This window comes from Astatotilapia calliptera, chromosome 17 (assembly GCF_964374335.1).
Source record: "Astatotilapia calliptera chromosome 17, fAstCal68.1, whole genome shotgun sequence".
NCBI lineage: Eukaryota > Metazoa > Chordata > Actinopteri > Cichliformes > Cichlidae > Astatotilapia > Astatotilapia calliptera.
In genome coordinates this window covers 15,148,852-15,166,474 of record NC_137438.1, presented here as the reverse complement: position 1 = coordinate 15,166,474, position 17,623 = coordinate 15,148,852, and the positions used below count along the sequence as shown (strand labels likewise).

Here is a 17,623-nt window from a genome sequence, read left to right as displayed (position 1 = left end):
CCAATGATGTTAAACCAAGTCTGTGGGGGAAAAAAACTCCTCAGAAACACAGGAGAAGAAAGAAAGTGGAATAACTAAAACTAGTGCCTAGACTGTAAATATGTCTCATCTGTGAGTTCTTTCATTAATAAAACATTAGACTGTCTCTATAGAATGTTACTCTCCACTCTCTATAGAAAGCCTTTCATTTAAGATTAAATTATTATTAATAATTTGTTATCTAATAATTTGTTCATACAGATTATTTGAAGTCTTCTAATTTTTATTTCAAAAAAGCTAAAAGTATTTATAACCAGATTTGTGTGTGAAACACTAATATAGATGGTTCATAAATAAATTTTTGCATATCTACTGTTTATTGCCTACATAGAATTTTTCTGGATATGGATCATCTAATTTGTTGAATCACACAAAGTAAAAAATATGAAGTTAGGATCTATCCTTGCTGTTACGACAACTCCTGCTGGTTGAAAAAAATAGAAAGAAAGAAAATATAACTGACAAAGGCGGGAAGTTAGGGTGATTAATGACAGAAATGGAAATGTGCTAACTAATGAAGGCAGTGTTTTGCAAAGGTGGAAGGAGTACTTTGAGGAGCTGATGAATAATGAAAATGAGAGAGAAAGGAAAACGGAAGAGCAGAGCATTAGTTTGGAGGAAGTGTTAAGTAATCCAGATTGCATAAATATGGTGTTATAGAGATGTGTAGGAGAAAGGAGAATGGACTTTTTGACCAGACTGTTTAACACAATTTTGGAGCGTGAGAGGGTCTCTGAGAAATGTATAGTAAGTAAGTAGTAAGTACAGACATCTTCACCAACATGGTCCAGAAACGTACACTGGATGAAACCATAGTGTTTCAGCTGAGAAAGAGTACTACAGATGCAATGACTGATTTGAGAGTCTTGGTGGAGAAATAGAAAAGGTCAGAAAGATTTGTATTTTTTGTGATGAATGTATGCTGCTGGTGCAGGGCATATATGATGACAGTGAAGCAGTGCTGGGATAAGTAGTAGGAATGACAGATAGGTTAATGTGGTGGTAGAATGACATCAGGGATCATCTCTGAGTATGGCGTTATTTTTGTGCCACTATTCTGAGCGCACGTAAAAACAAATTGAGCCATGTAAAAAAAATTTGCAGGTGCAAGTGTTGCATTTTGAGGAGAAATTTATTTTGAGCGAAGAAAAGCTACATTTGAGTGAACAAAATTCATTGCTGCGTGCAAAAAATGTATTTCAGTGTTTGCTATTATCCACACACACGCACAATAGCAGCCCCTCTCGCTCAGTTTTTGAATTTGCGCTTGCTCGCAATGTGTTGCTCGCGCTCTCAACATTTCTGCCCGTGCGCGTTCAACTCTTTCTGTACACCGTTATATTTGTGTCACAAAACCAGCCAATCACAGACTTGGATGCAAAAAAATCTGATTGGCTGCTTTGGTCTCCAATCAGCTCAAAATGACGAAATGCAATATCCCAGAATCCATTTTGTCCAAAACTCAAACGAGGCAGTGGCGGAGGAACACAGCGTGGCGGAGTTTGAAATATTACTCTTTCTGGGTCACAAAATAAACTTTTAAGATATTTTCATGCGAGAATGGTGCTGTGTAAACTTCAAATATCTGCTTGATTTGTCAAGACATCACATATTTGCATAAGTGCTCTAATGTTTTCGGCCACCACACCAGCCTTTTATGGCTAAGGGATAAAAAGACAAGATACCAAACTGGAAGTGATAGAATTAAAGATGCTCAGATTTTCACTGAAAGTCACCAGAATGGGCAGGATTAGAAATTAGTATATCAGAGGGACAGCTTAGATTAAGCTCCTTGGAGATAAGTTAGAGAGATAAGCTTTGGATGGTTTGGACCTATACAGAGGGAGGATAGTAGACAATAAAGGACGCTGAGTGTGAGAAAAAGAAGGTTCATGAATGTAGCCAAAGAGGACATACAGTGTTGATGCAACAGTGGAAGATACTAGGGATAAAGTGAGATAGAGGCAGATGATGCCGACCACTAAAGGGACTGGCTAAAAGAAGGAGAAGACATTTCAAGCAGGAAGAAATCAGCCTCAGGCATGTAATATATCTCCATGAACTGGCTGTCAGTTTTAGCCATGAAATGAAGTCTCCTTCCTCTCCACCCTGAAGAAAGAACTGTCCACTCTACACTTGGACACTGTGTAAACTCAGACCTGTGTCCTTAAACTCATCTAACTCCCCAAACACACACATTTGTTCTGTCTAATCAAACACCCTCACTTAGTGTGTTCTCATGTATTAGATGCTGGAAGGACTTTAAACACTTGGTGAGCATGGTAAGAGGTAACAAACACACAACACATCTACCTTACAGAGACCAAGGGTTGTTCTGTGTATACATATTGTGCTGAAATATAATTTGCATTTCCGCTAAGGGCATGGAGAAATGTCCCTCTTTTGAATGTAAACACAGTTACTTTAAAAGATGTGCCAGACACTTGAAAAGCTTCAAAAATATTTGTCAAACTTTGTCAACACGTCATCAGATGTATCAGGCTTATCTTTTAGCAGGGCAAGAATGCCGTGAACTGCTGCAGGTGAAGGAGAGCTGTGTGTTTTATCCCAACCTCTACAATGACACTATTCAGCATGCAGTCAGGGAGTTAGCTTTTTCAGAAAGCAATACCACAGTTACCACAGACATTCAGTACAAGGGCACTGCATATAAGAAGGAACAGTTTCTTGTGTACAGAAATGACGAGCGTATGGAGTTTGGTGAACTTCTACTCATCTTGATTCAAAATGACACATCTGTGTATGTTCTAATGGATATCCACAAAGGCATCTTCCTCTCAGAATACCATCTGTATTCTGTGACAAAGGACAGTCTTGGGTTACAGTGTATCAACATTAATGACCTGCCTGATTTCTATCCTTTGGTATCATACATTCTTGAAGGATACAGAGTCATTCCACTAAAGCATAGTATTGTGGCAAAATAATGTCCAACTAATAGCTCACTTCTCACTGTAAATAGTTTAACATTAATATAAGTGTTACCTGATCCATACCCTGCTCCATCAAGTGTATGAACTGTATGTGATTTTCTGTGAAAGGGCCTCGCCCAAAACTGAGGAGGCAAATGGTCCGGATTGTTGTGACTGAGATGATGGAAAAATGCCCTCATGTAGGTAGAAAACATTCAATTGACGTTGCAAAAAAATGGTGGCAAAATATCCCAATTCTCTGCTAGATTTAATAGAGGGTGATATTGTTGGCGCAGGCTACCTTTCACTTGTCAAACAGTTGCAGAACAGAATTGAAAATGTAAGGCGCACTTCAACACCCAAAATAAGAAAAAGAAAACATCAGACTGACTCAGACCACACAGACGAGATCCCTTTAGAAGAAAGAGCAGCCATGCAGAATTTTGTTTTGTTTTCTTTGTGTGTGTGTGTGTGCGTGTGTGTGTGTGTGTGTTTTGTTAAATAAAATAACAGTCTGAATCCGGGTCCAAGCCTGACCGAGACTCAGGGCTAGACCAAGCGTCAGCTGACGTCTGACTACCTGTAACCTTTGTTTTGGATTTTAAAAATGCTAAAGTGTGACATATCACTGCAAAAGACACTCGTGAAGGGTGCCAATACTTTTGACCATGCATTGTTCACTTCCCCACAGCATTTTGGTTATACTTCGTCTTGAACGTGGTCATGGCCATGACTGTGTGTATATATATGTGTATATACTTAATTTTTACTTTGTACTTGTATTTTAACTGATCAATTATAAAAATGCTTAATAAACTTTTATATGATTTTTATTCTACAGGTGTTTCTTCTCCATAAACCCAGAAAAAGGAACCAAAGTAGAGAACAAAAACTCAAAGCGTCGTCTCAGTGTGAACCCTCGAGTCCTCACCCTGATTCAGGATCTCGCCGACCATGAGTGGCGCTACGCCTAAATCTTGACTCTCTGTTAGTGGACTGTTAGTTTTACTTTGTTAATTTTGTTCCACAATGTGTACTGAAACCTTTTACTGGTCGAATGCATGAAGCCAATTCATGAAGATGTTCTTGCTTTGAAGGAATGTTCTTTATAAAAATTAAAAAAAACAAAACATGCTGCTACTGCAGTGTTTCTAGACCACATGTGCAGGTTTGTTTCACCACGTGGTTTTCCTGATGTGTTTTCTGACCAAGGCCATGGTTGTGGTGACAGCAGGGTGCGTGTTGCGTTGCATGGTGATTATGATCATTTTTGGAACAATATGTGTTTTTTGTTTTAAAGTCTTAACAGGTTATTTAACATGAATATGGTTCTTGCTTTGCAGGAATATTCCACAGCTTTTATAGCCTATATTTTGATTGAATTGTGTAGTTGCTGTGTGCCTTGCATATTGTGTTAGTTGGAAAAAATGCATCCACTTGCTGTCATTTGGCTAATCTGGCTGCAAAATAAATTTCCCAGAAGTGATATTTTTCTCTCTTGTGTTTTCTCAAGATTTTTGCATGTTTGGATGTGGGCGTAGCAGTAATAAATTTGCTGGTTTATGGTTAAAATTTTACATTAAAACATAAAATATACAGCATAGTAATAGATTTTATGTATAATATACAGAGCAGCTCCATTTAATATGCACAGTTTCACCGTTGTTCTACCATTTTAAATTAGTTTTTTGTTCAATATTTCCCTGTTAATTTTACAATTTATGGATCCACAATAAGCATTTATTACTTGTAAAAGATACAGGAAATAGTCTATTTATTACACATTAATGTGTGAAATTAACTTCTTTTTTCTGTAGACTTAACAGTTTTAATGTGAGTTTCATTCACTGTAAATCAATTTACATATTGCATCTGTAAAGCGATATACTGTGCTGCTGTATTTTTTACAGGAAGTCCCTGGTAACCCCAGCTGCCAGCGTTTTCCTGTAAAAACAGCACTTTTTTTTTTACAGTGTACTGCCAGGTTGAAGCCAGCAATGAAAGTACAGCTACATGTATTTTTCAATCTGAATGGTGTGGGAGATGGAGAACAACAAATAGTTTCTCTTTAAAGCAAAGGTAAATATTGGATTTTGTTAACTTCTATGAACATACATAGGATGGACTGCAGAAAGTAGAGTAGATAGTGCAGTACTGTTTGGCTGCCCATGTGGTCATGTCCCAGTACCTCTCAAGTCACATGAAAACTATGAATAAAGAATTAGATCTAAGAGGTTTCATATCCAACTTTTTCTAGAATATTATCTGTTTAGATTACCCAAAGGTACAAAAAAAAAAGTGTAATTCCAAAATGTACAAGACTCAGTTTCAAAAGTAACATCTCACTGCTTCTGAAAATTGCCCCATTTATCATGTAGCTTAAACAGAACAACTCAAACACCTTTGTTTGCTGTGACTCAGTAATTGTTAGAAGTTTAATCCCAAAAGTGTTGGTTCTGTTCATCTGGATGGAGCATTTTGAGTGGGAGAAACATTTCATGACTCAGCTGATTGCAGGTGTCCCCAACCTTATGTTGTATGTACTGTTATATCCCTATGGGTTAAGAATGGGATGTCGCTTAAGTTCATATTCATGTGAAGGCAGATAAGTGAATACTTTTGAAAGTATAGTGTATGTCACTATTTGTGGAAAGAAAATTCCCTACTTTTGTTGACTTTCACAGTTAATCACTGTGTTATCACAAAACAGATGCATGTAACTGGCAGCTTGACAACATTCAGTTAGAAAATTACTGATAGCAGACTGACTCCATGTTGCTGCCACTTTATGTCCATCTTAATGGGCATAAAGTGACTTTGAAGATGGCAGCTGACTGCTAGTGGTTGTAGACCGAGTCCCCATCTTTGGAGCAACTATTTCAAAGGCAACCAAATCTCAGGTTCATTGTAGGTCATATAGTAATTTTGGTCATGAGTGGAGGTGATTGGTCTCCAACTGCAGTTTTTCCTAGTGTGACTGTCATTTGAAAACAAAAAACAAAACAAGCCTAGATCTGATTAACTGTCTGATATGAACCACTGAATGCGTGACTCATTAACTTTATTGCATTACAGTTGAGTTTGGATGCTGCAAAGTGAACTGATATAGTATGAAGGTCATGCTAGTATTTTGCTGTTTAAGGCTTTTTTTTGTACTGTCCATTTAACTCTGTATCTCACTAATGGGAGTGAAGTGTGAGGAGGGAGTGAAGTATTCACTTTGCTCATTAACCTTTAAGATCAGGGAGCAGTTTTTGGTGTCCTGCTGTTGCCTGCTGACTAATGACTGCTAAGAAAACCTTTTCAGCGTTGCCAGTTAAGTTCCTATTTGATTATCAGAGTCGTAATGGGGGGACTGGAGGCTATCTCAGCTACATAGGGCGAGAGACAGGGTTCACAATGGACAGATTGCCAATCTGATGCAGGGCTAACACAGAGACAGACAAGCATTCACACTCATATTCACTTTTTTCACTGTTAAAGTTTCAAGAAAAATAAAGGACAAAATAAACAATACACACTGACAAATGTAGAAAAACAGATATTAGTCACAGACTGCTCTAAAATATTCTGTTGCTGAATGTTAATAAAATTCTAACGTTGAGTATCAATAATAAATGAAGAAAAGATGCACTGTGTGAATAATGCATTGTAATAGCCTTTGGAAGTTGCTCATTAATATTACTGCTGTAACTTGGAGCTGTTTTAATGCCATGCATCAAATGCTGAAATGCATTACTGCCCCAGCTTAAATTATTTTTTACAACACCCCCAGTTACTGAAATTGAAGCAGTCAAATGAGCTGTTCCCCATTTTATCAAGACATTTTAGGGGTATTCAAATGCAGAGAGGAAGAGAAGGCCATAAAATTGTGTGTGATTTTATAGGCTTCCATAAACATGCTGAGAATGGGGAGGATATAAGAGAGAAAGCAGGTCAGAACAATTTGCATGCCTTCATTGGGTTTTAAACATAAAAGCTGGTCATGAGTCGCTGCACATGGTTCAGGGAGGAGCAAGATTTACAGGTGAAGGTTTGGCTCATGACAGCATGGAATACACTCTCTAATACTGACCCTGTATAGAAAACTGGAAGGGCATTTTTTTCTTTATAAAAATGTAATTAAAGCTATTAACCTCAAAATGACAGCAAAACTAAAGAAGTTGATACATTTTCATTAGACGATGTATATGCAAGTCATTGAATTCAGCATTTAAAGAAAGCACTATTACTTAAATTTAAGAGATTAAAACACTAGAAGCACCAAGGGGTTCATTTTTATTTATTTATTTTTAATTTTCATTTGCATTTTAAAAATCCTGCAGCTCTGTAAATTAAAACCATATACATTTAGGGGCTTATTAATCAAATACTAAATTTGGGGATGTGTGGGATCAAAAGAAAAAAACAGTTGACCACTTTTACATAAAACCACAGAGGACGTCATTCTGACCCACAGAAATGTATGAATGTAAACTCAATACAGGGGCCCACTGGATTGTTTGCATACAATTTAACATTTTATCCATCCATCCATCCATCCATCTTCATCCGCTTTATCCGGGGCCGGGTTGCGGGGGCAGCAGCCTAAGCAAAGAGGCCCAGACCTCCCTCTCCCCAGCCACCTCCTCCAGCTTCTCCGGGGGAATACCAAGGCGTTCCCAGGCCAGCCGAGAGATATAATCTCTCCAGCGTGTCCTGGGTCTGCCCCGGGGCCTCCTCCCCCTCATTTTATTATTTTCGATTTTATTTTATTTGTACAGTGCCTCATCACAACAACAGTTGCCTCAAGGTGCTTTATATTGTAAGGTAGAGCCTACAATAATACAACAGAGAAAACCCCAACAATTATATGACTCCCTATGTAAAAGCGCTTTGGCGACTGTGGGAAGGAAAAACTCCCCTTTAACAGGAAGAAACCTCCAGGAAAAACTAGGCTCAGGAAGGGGTGGTCATCTGCTATGACCTGTTCGAGTGAGGGGACGAAGGGAGAACAAAAGACATCGTGTGGAAGAGAGCCAAAAATTAACATTAACATGAAGGCTGCTGTAGCATATGCCAAAGCTAGCTGATAAATAAACATTGAAGACTGTAGTTAGATAAAAGATGAATAATTGCTCCTTGGACGAAATGGGATTTTGAACCAGAGCACAGCAGGTCAGACTGATGATTTTTTAACATGTTTAAAATAAAGATTCAATTCAATTCAATTCAATTCAATTGGCAACTGAATACGTGGAAAACCAGCAAAACCTGCCTTGTCTGAGCAGCAACGGAAACCTAGCTGACAGAGTCCAGATTATGGAGAACCAATCAGGGCCAATAAAGAGTGAAATCCAGAGTAGAAAAGGCCAGTTGAACAGTTTAAGGCCTGAAAAGCAGAGCTGAGGAGGTGAAGCTATGGACTTAATTGAAGCAGTGTGGCGCTGTGAAACAGGCTTTGACTGTTCTACTTTCACAATAATTATTTCAAATGTATTTCTTCCCAGCTTCTCAGCAGCATTCGATACTGTTGACCATAATATCCTATTAGAGCGATTAGAACATGCTGTAGGTATTACAGGTACTGCATTGCAGTGGTTTGCATCATATCTATCTAATAGACTCCAATTTGTGCATGTAAATGGAGAGTCCTCTTCACACACTAAGGTTAATTATGGAGTTCCACAGGGTTCAGTGCTAGGACCAATTCTGTTTACATTATACATGCTTCCCTTAGGCAGCATCATTAGAAGACATAGCATACATTTTCACTGCTATGCTGATGACACCCAGCTCTATCTGTCCATGAAGCCAGATAACACACACCAATTAGTTAAACTGCAAGAATGTCTTAAAGACATAAAGACCTGGATGACCGCTAACTTTCTGCTTCTTAATTCAGATAAAACTGAGGTTATTGTACTCGGCCCTGAAAATCTTAGAAATATGGTATCTAACCAGATTCTTACTCTGGATGGCATTACCTTGGCCTCCAGTAACACTGTGAGGAACCTTGGAGTCATTTTTGACCAGGACATGTCCTTCAGCGCACATATTAAACAAATATATAAGACTGCTTTCTTCCATTTGCACAACATCTTTAAAATTAGAAATATCCTGTCTCAGAGTGACGCTGAAAAACTAGTTCATGCATTTATTACTTCCAGGCTGGACTACTGTAATTCATTATTATCAGGATGTCCAAAAAACTCACTGAAAAGCCTTCAGCTAATCCAAAATGCTGCAGCAAGAGTCCTGACAGGGACTAGAAAGAGAGAGCATATTTCTCCTGTTTTGGCTTCCCTTCATTGGCTTCCTGTTAAATCCAGAATTGAATTCAAAATCCTGCTCCTCACATACAAGGTCTTAAATAATCAGGCCCCATCATATCTTAATGACCTTGTAGTACCATATCACCCTATTAGAGCACTTCGCTCTCGCTCTGCAGGCCTACTTGTTGTTCCTAGAGTATTTAAAGTAGAATGGGAGGGAGAGCCTCTGGTCTATCATGGTTCTTTGCTTGGGGAAGAGAAGATTATTGAGCAAACAAAGTAATTCTAAGCCCAATTAGATACCGAGTAAAATAAAAGCTTATTGACAACAGTTTCCCTGGGACACCATTTTCCTAGCCTCACTGAGCCATGAGCAGCTCCATCTCTGTGATTGTAGGGCTTTGCAGACTGCTTCTGTGTAGCTTCATGAAGCTTATGTGTAAGTTGTAGGAAGAAGATCTGCAATCACTCAACTGTTTGCTTTTCCTGTATGATCAGGCTGTTAGTTCTTATTCTTTATATCACTTCCTCTTTCTCACACTGTCAAAATCATTGACATCATCATTCCACTCCAATCATTTCCTTGCCAGCTTTTTATGAGCCAGCCTGCTCCTGTTCTGTGTGCTTTAAATTTTAGCACTGTTCTGTCATTCAGTAAAATACCCACAGTTAAAGTACTCACAGTACTTCTGCTCTAAAAAAAAGAAAAGAAATATTGGTTGAACAATTTCAGGAGCTGCACGTACAGTATAATAATCAACCTACCTCCTGGAAGACTGGACTCTCGTGCTGATTGTCTATTTGCACAATATCAGAAGATCAAATGATCTCAGTCCCAGCCCACATTAGCTGATGGCTCACCTGATGCCTTCTACATATCTACTTGTCAAAAGACAAGATGAAAAGGAAGCCAAACCCTGTGAATAAAACCTTTTATGAGACCCACATCTGAATCGATGGTCGCAGTTGAGTGGGGCTGACTAGATACACACCGACATTACACATTCTGACATACTGACCAAGGGCCAAAGGAGAAGACAATAGTAACTTTCAAACTCTCTACTCCTCAAAGAGTTAAGATGCTGATCATTTCAGCACAACTCTCATGCAGCACTACATCATATCCCATTCAATGGGTGGATGGAGATGGAGCTAACTAATGCACTACAACAAATTAAAAATTCAAACAAAGCATCACTGTGTTGCCTAAAAGGTGTATTTTTTTTCTCAAACTAAAGAGTTACAGGCTGAGATAAATTCGCTCCCTCGCCAGTAAAAATAAATACTTCTTAAAAAGATTTGTTGAAATGTGTTTCCTGAAACCAGTTTTGTGAACAACAGCCAGCTTCAGCATACAAAACTTCAATTCAATAGGAATCAACTTGCTTTATATAACCAAATCACAACAACTGACTCAAGGCACTTTATATTCTAAGGTAAACACCCTACAGTAATACAGAGAGACTCCAACAATAAATACAGTAGGAACCACAAGTAAACCAGTAATTTGAGAATGCAGTGCTCTACAACAAATGATAATGAACTATGAAAATACAGTCCCACATAGGAAAATTGGTATGGTCCGGATCTGGCCCACGCAGTGTGATTACACATGGCCACATACCGCAAAAAATGACGGCCCTTTGGTGGCCCAGATCTGGTTTGCCAGATGTGCGAAGGACCACCGGTGTGTCTGCAACTGGCCTTGTGTTGGCCCATGTGTGGTCCACATCTGGCAAACCAGATCTGGGCCACCAAAGGGCCGTCATTGTTTGTGGTATGTGGGCCATGTGTAAGGTGTGTGCAGCCACGGGCCAGTTGCAGACACACTGCTGGCCCTGAGCTGGCCCAGAACAGTTTCAGCTCTGGCTCCAGATGTCAGCCTAATGAGTACTTTAATCAAGCCATGTAATAAGAACATGTGCATAATACTGCAAAAGGAAGATGACAAAACTGCTCAGACAGAGAATTAACTGATTCTTGCATAGGGCTTTTGTACTCTCCCAGATTACTCAATACAATATGCCACATTCCCCCAATCACACACTTTCTCTAAACTGAGTGCTTCCTAATTACATTCATACTTGACATGCAGACAGGTGGAGCCAGGGATCACACCACTAACCTTCTGATCAGCAGGTGACCTGCTCTACCTCCTGAGCCACAGCCACTTAGTGGTAAACTTGAGTAAACCCTCACTAGGTTTTGGATAAAGTGTACACTCACAAACCTGTCAAACCTGCGTTTGAAACATTAGCCACCATAGCAGTATAGTATTGTAACATGGCATTTGGGTCTTCTAACTAAAGTAGGAAAATAGGAACATAAATAGTGCCATCATTGCCAGACCTGGCCCACATCTGGTTGACATACACCCTGCCATGACACCAGTCAGTCAGAAGTGCCAGCTTGATACCAGAACCGGGCCAGACCTGCTTGCTATGCGGGGGTGTTTCTCTCTATGAACCTTCAAAGTTTTTCTTAGATCTTGCTGTGGTGATGAAACTGAGGGTGTGAGGGTGTTGTGTCAAATTTGCTCTACTTGACCAAATTCTTCTGATCAAAGCCTCTGAACAAACTGACGATGTCTAATCTTCTAGTTTGCATCTAACTGCATCCCTCATTTACATAAGAGAGGAACAGAGCATAGGATGCTATAGGGCTCATCTACAGATAAGACATGAGCTGCCTTATCACAGCAGAGGAGAGTGCAGCATGTGATTACGTCTGTGAGCTCCAGAGTGAACTCTGATGACCTCAACGGTTTTTTCTTATCTCTTGTCTCTATTTGTCATAATAATGTTCCCATCCCTCCCCTTCAGGAAAAATGGAAAATGTACACACACCTCTTAAAAAGACATCAGTTCTTAATGGGAAAAAAAATCATGCTGGAGATCTATACTCATAAGGGACTGCGTAATATGTTATGAACAAAAGGATGTTTGATGGGAATGAGAATGACCAACATACAGAGCGATGAATTCAGAAACACCCCAAAAATCAAAGTGAAGAAATATAAAGCAGCAGATTAGTCTCTTTTGCCAAAAATTCATTGCATCAAATCAAAACTGTATATTTGTATAGCCACTCCCCCCAAACTGCTTGTGTTCTAAACATAATGTCCTAGAGGTGTTCTATTGGATTTAGGTCAAGCAATTGTTTCTGCGTGTGTTTGCATGTGTGTGTGTGTGTGTGTGTGTGTGTGTGTGTGTGTGTGTGTGTGTGTGTGTGTGTGTGTGTGTGTGTGTGTGTGTGTGTGTGTGTGTGTGAAGGGGTGGTGGGCAATCGGTGGTATCAATTCCTTCATCCTCCGGGATGTGTCTCCTTACTCTCACAGCTGTCGCACACCGCCGTGCACTATAGGGTCTAACAGTGAGTCCAAGAATTTCATCCCAATTCCCAAGCGTCAGGGTGCCACTGTCTAGCCTGTAAAGGTCTGTGCTCATGGATATTCCTCCCCAGACCTTCACTAACCCACCACCATTCAGGTAATGCTGAAGGATGTTACAGGCACCATATCATCATCATTGATCATTGTAAAGAGCAGGGGTAGATGGACATGACCAACACATTTACAGGTACTCAAGACGAGAACAACATGAATGTTACTTTTGTAAGACTAAGACTCATAAAAGAATCAGCAAGCAGACAATTAAAAGCAGCCAGGAGTCAGCAGAGGAAGGCAAGGAGAAACCATTGTTTTGCATCTGACCTGTTTAGCAAATAAAAAGCCATAAACACAGCAGATCTGAACAAACTATGCATCAGACAGCCAAGACTAAAATGGAGCTAACCACCCAACCCTCTATAAAACAAAGCCTGCAGGGCTCATAATAGCTTTTTTATGTAGGGCAGATCTGTTTCCCAGTGCTTTTCAGATTTTTAGGCTCAAGTCCCTGTAGTCCTCATTATTGCATGTTTGTGCTCAATCCTAAATAAACCATAAAAAAAATCCACTTATACTGGATACACATAGCGAGCACATTAGTTCTAAGTATTAAGTCAGTCTTCTATCTGGAATCAGAGTCAGGGAATGAATCACCAAATGCAAAGTAGTGCATGTATGCAATGATGAATGTAGGATGGAGAAGTAATCATAATTAATCATAGGTAGCATAACATAGCATGACCATTAAAATAAGGCCTCAACTAATGGAAAACTAAAAACAGTTGTAACTGTCCAAAATATGTTCATAGGAATTAATCGGTTATCTAACAAAATAAAAGATGCAGAAAACTTCAATGAAATCATATTAGCTTCCAGAAAATGCATTCCATCACGACTAACACACTTTATCAAGTATTCACATAGCTGACAGAGAAAGAGAAGCTACTTGGGTCTGGTAGAATTTACACAGAACAGGTTTAAGACAAGTCTAGCTGGACTACAGCTGAAGGATCAAGTTCAGCAAAAAATCTGAACAAATGCAACCCAGTCTAATGGAATGAATATATAGAATTAGTTGAAAATGAGGTTACTGCTAACAAAAATACAAAATATATTTTCCTGCTCATATGCAATGCATTGTGAAATAATAGAGGTTATTAACACCACTGCACTATGCAGTCTGGACCTACACTTGCTCAATGCCATTTTTACAGTTCATTACAAACAAATGATTTGCAAGCTTACACACAGTAGCACTTAACAAATGACTGTTTTTTGCAAACTGCTGATAAATGTTTAGGTCTTACACGATTCTTATATGTGCATGCATGCAGGACGCATGCTTGCAGTAGTAACAAATAACATCAGTAACATCATGCAACTATAATTATCTGGACGAAAGTTTTAGTGTTTTGTAAAACTGTTGAAGAATCATATATGACCCACTAGCAACCTCTCACCCTGAGCCTTAGAAACACAAGATGTGAAAACTGAAAGTAACCTTCCCATTTGATGGTTTGATGGTTGCTTTTCTGGCCTTAAATTGAACCAGCAGGAACCTAAAACTACCCAGTTTTCCCTACTCAAGGGATTATCAAGAACATGAGTCCAAACAAAGGATAGGCATTTTAATCAACATTACTTTCAGATCATTCCCAACTGTAAATTGTCTTCCAATCTATGCAGAGTTTTAAATAGAGGTTCTTTTGGTTTATTTTTTTGAAAGACTTTAACACAAGACTTTGATGGCTGCAGTAGTATTTGATTTTGTATATTTTGTCTTTGTTTGTACTGTGGCATCTAATTTCACTATGCCAAACATACTTTACCAGTCCAACATCTACTATTTCGTACCACATTTTTCTTCTTTATCTGTTCTTTAAAAATGTTTGCCAAAACCTCATTGCCAATTTAGCGCTACAGGTTAAAGTGGGATTTGGTGTGGTGCAGTGATGCAGAGGGTTGAAATGACTCACTCAAAAACAAGACAGGCTATAATCAGCTGGCCTGTACTGTTCCTGTGGCTTTGAGTTTGACTTCTCTTTATCAATTTAGCCAGTTGAATTCTACAAAAAAGCAGATTCTACTTAGGCTATAACTGGACAAGAATGAGCAGGATAAACGATATCTGTAGAGTTTTAAAGTATACGTTGGTTTTCTCCTAAAGCAATACCAAGCTGCAGCAAACAAAAACCCTCTTGATGTTTTTCTATAAATGATCACTCTCTCCACTTTCACCCCTGGTTAGCCCCTTTTGGGTCTTGTAGTGTCAACCAAATCCAAACACTACCCATGTGTGGTGGTATCATTGGCAACCTTGTTAATAAAACTGAGAAAGTGGTCTGGTTTTTTTCTTTGCTTGAGCTCTGTTATATTACGTTCGAACTGATAAGCCAATAAAAAGATTTCAACAGAAAACCCAAGGATCAAGTTGATCTCATCGATGCAAACTCAAACTGAACTTACCAAAAGCAGCAGCTCCTCCAGGAGGCTGAGGTCCCACCATTGTCTGTTTCCCCCCTGGAGTTGGGGGTACAGGTCAGGACATTTATCCACAGCAGGGCCAACTGTGACCACCCCAACATACTCTACAAATGTCCCTGGAAAGTTTCCCTTCTCCTTGGTCCTCTCATTAATCCCATGCAACCAACCTTTGGGACTCCGCTCACCCCCCTCCTGGTACTCCAGCCCCACTGCTGTCATCAGTGTGGCCTTCAGAACAGTGAGCAGGTCGCCTGGCTGGAGACTGATATCATCCCCATGCTCACGCTCATATTCAAAAAGCGCCCGGTACTGGAAGCTGTGAGATGCCATAGCAACAAGAGTTCACAGGAAGGTACAAAGCTAAACCTATTGATGTCACCTGAGATTTTTTTGTATTAAAAGTGAAATTAAATAGTACTAAATGAAAACTCAGTTAATTCAGAATACCTGAGGTGAAAATGGTTCTCGCTCTAAACCTGGGATTCATGGGATGCCACCTGAGATTTGCTCTGCCATGCTCACTGAGATGAACCAATTGAAATACATCTGTTCAAAATCCTATCCCTGAGGTGCAATTAGACCCATAACCCCTTAAAGAAAAGGTCCAAAGTTCTTTATCCAAAACTTCCTCAATTGTGGTGAACTGAACAGTCGGCTGGTCTTTCCTGATTTGGATATCCACACAGTTCCTTAAAAATCCACAGTAATTCACCTGTCAGTCACAGGGACCCAGTCTGAGGCTTGCGTGCTTTTACAATCCAAATATTCAGAAAGGCAGATTACCCAACACACAGTGTCTGTGATTTGAAAAGACAAAAGACAAGATTGTTTCGGGACACCAGGCAGTCTGGAAACTGAAGGGTGTCCAACTTTTGCCAGACCTTTAGATGAAATCCCAGAGTGTAGATATTTTCTCCTGATGGTAATCAGTCTACTTGGAAGCCACACACATATACACACTCACACACATACACACACACCTGAGGAAATCCACTGCACTGCAGAATTTGGCTTTCTTTACAGAGTGCCTCTGTGTGCACTCTTCTATATGAGATCCTGCTGCCTCTACTTTCTTGTCTGCGTAACCATCTGACGCAGACTGACACTCCTACAAACTTAAAATGGAGTTAGATTGTCAACAAATGTACTGTTTTTAATCCAGCATGTTAGAATTTTAAACCAAGAATATATTGACACATGTTTTTTGCACTAGAGAAATAATAATAAAAAAAATTACAATATCTGCCTGAGGGTCAGTTTGAATAAATAAAAAATAATCAAAATGTAATAATATTTTAAATAAAACGCATATCTCACACCATTCTGTTTGCAGGCTGATGAACCCTAAATATTACCAGTTACAAGAAGCATGACTAGGCGAATATGAAGTTCGCCATGCTCTAGTCTGCCCTGCTGTCGGCTTCCCACAAACACGCCCCAAACTCACCACTGAAACTGCACAGAGGAACTCTCCCCTTCCACTGATGGCTCGGTGCGCGAACTGTTAAGCTTCGCCAGTACCTGAAAACCCACAGAGCGACCCAAATAATCAAAGCCCCGACTGGAGGATAAGTTGATGGCGTTGGCTGGTCAGAAGACAGGCAGCCTGCTCTGTGTCGTAGAGAGCGGCAGTGCTGATGTCAGTAAAGCCCTCCTCCGCCTTGTAAAATATGCCAGTGAGCGGCCGAGACGGGACGGGTCGGTGCGGCGCACCGACGCAGCAACTGCAGCAAGATAACGAATCCCATATAGGTTTGATTTTGTTTTTTTGTTTTTTGTTTTTTTTGCGTCTGTCATTATAATGTTACTGAGAGTTAAGATTAGATGGGAATTGTGGAGATGCCAAAAAGCATGAATTATGTAACAACTGTGGGACGTCCAGTGCGAGTCTGCAGGTGTCCGAATGCCGAGTTCGCATTTTAGGAATGAATGAATAAGTAAAACAGAAGATAGAGGCATGCGTGATGGAGAACGGCAGCGCAGCTTTGTTTGTAGTCTGATGCACAAATGACGCAGCAACAGAGAGCCAGAGATTGCTGCGTCATCAGGTGCGCACATTTCCAGGGTAGAGATGGAGAGCACTCCATACTGCAAAAAGACAGATTATTCCTGCAGAGGTCAGCAAAATAGGACGATAGAAAAGTGCGTGTGTGTGTGTGTGTATATATATATGTATGTTATGCACACATGCAAACACACGTGCACATATGTATGGTTGATTTTAAAAACTGGTTTAGTTTTGCCATTTTACCTGCTTTGTTCTTGGGGTTTGGTTTTGGGTGGGATAGTGCATTTGATATATTCTACTTGCCTCTATCCCGTTCTGAGACGATGTTTAAAAGGAGATATAAAGTAAATCTATTCTTTAACCATGAGAACGGTTTAACCATGAGGCGGAACACCTTGAAGTATTCCTTCCACTACCAAGTATGTCCTCACCGTGTCCAATCAGTGCGTGCACCACTGCCTTTCCCTACTTTTTCACCTGATAGTTTTCCAGATTCAGAACAAGAATGAGAATGAGA

At 39.7% G+C, this 17,623-nt stretch overlaps 1 protein-coding gene across 3 annotated transcripts in view; it reads right to left on the bottom strand.

Annotated features, from left to right (window-relative positions):
* LOC145421365 (phosphatidylinositol 3-kinase regulatory subunit alpha-like) overlaps positions 1-17,254 on the bottom strand; it is a 98,372-nt gene extending 81,118 nt beyond the window's left edge. For all 3 annotated transcript variants that reach the window (XM_080291595.1, XM_080291596.1, XM_080291597.1), the window contains exon 1: positions 15,081-17,254. In XM_080291595.1, the coding sequence (XP_080147721.1) occupies positions 15,081-15,120 (40 nt within the window). In that variant the 5' untranslated portion in view covers positions 15,121-17,254. The remainder of the gene's footprint in view (positions 1-15,080) is intronic.
* Positions 17,255-17,623: the final 369 nt, after the last annotated feature.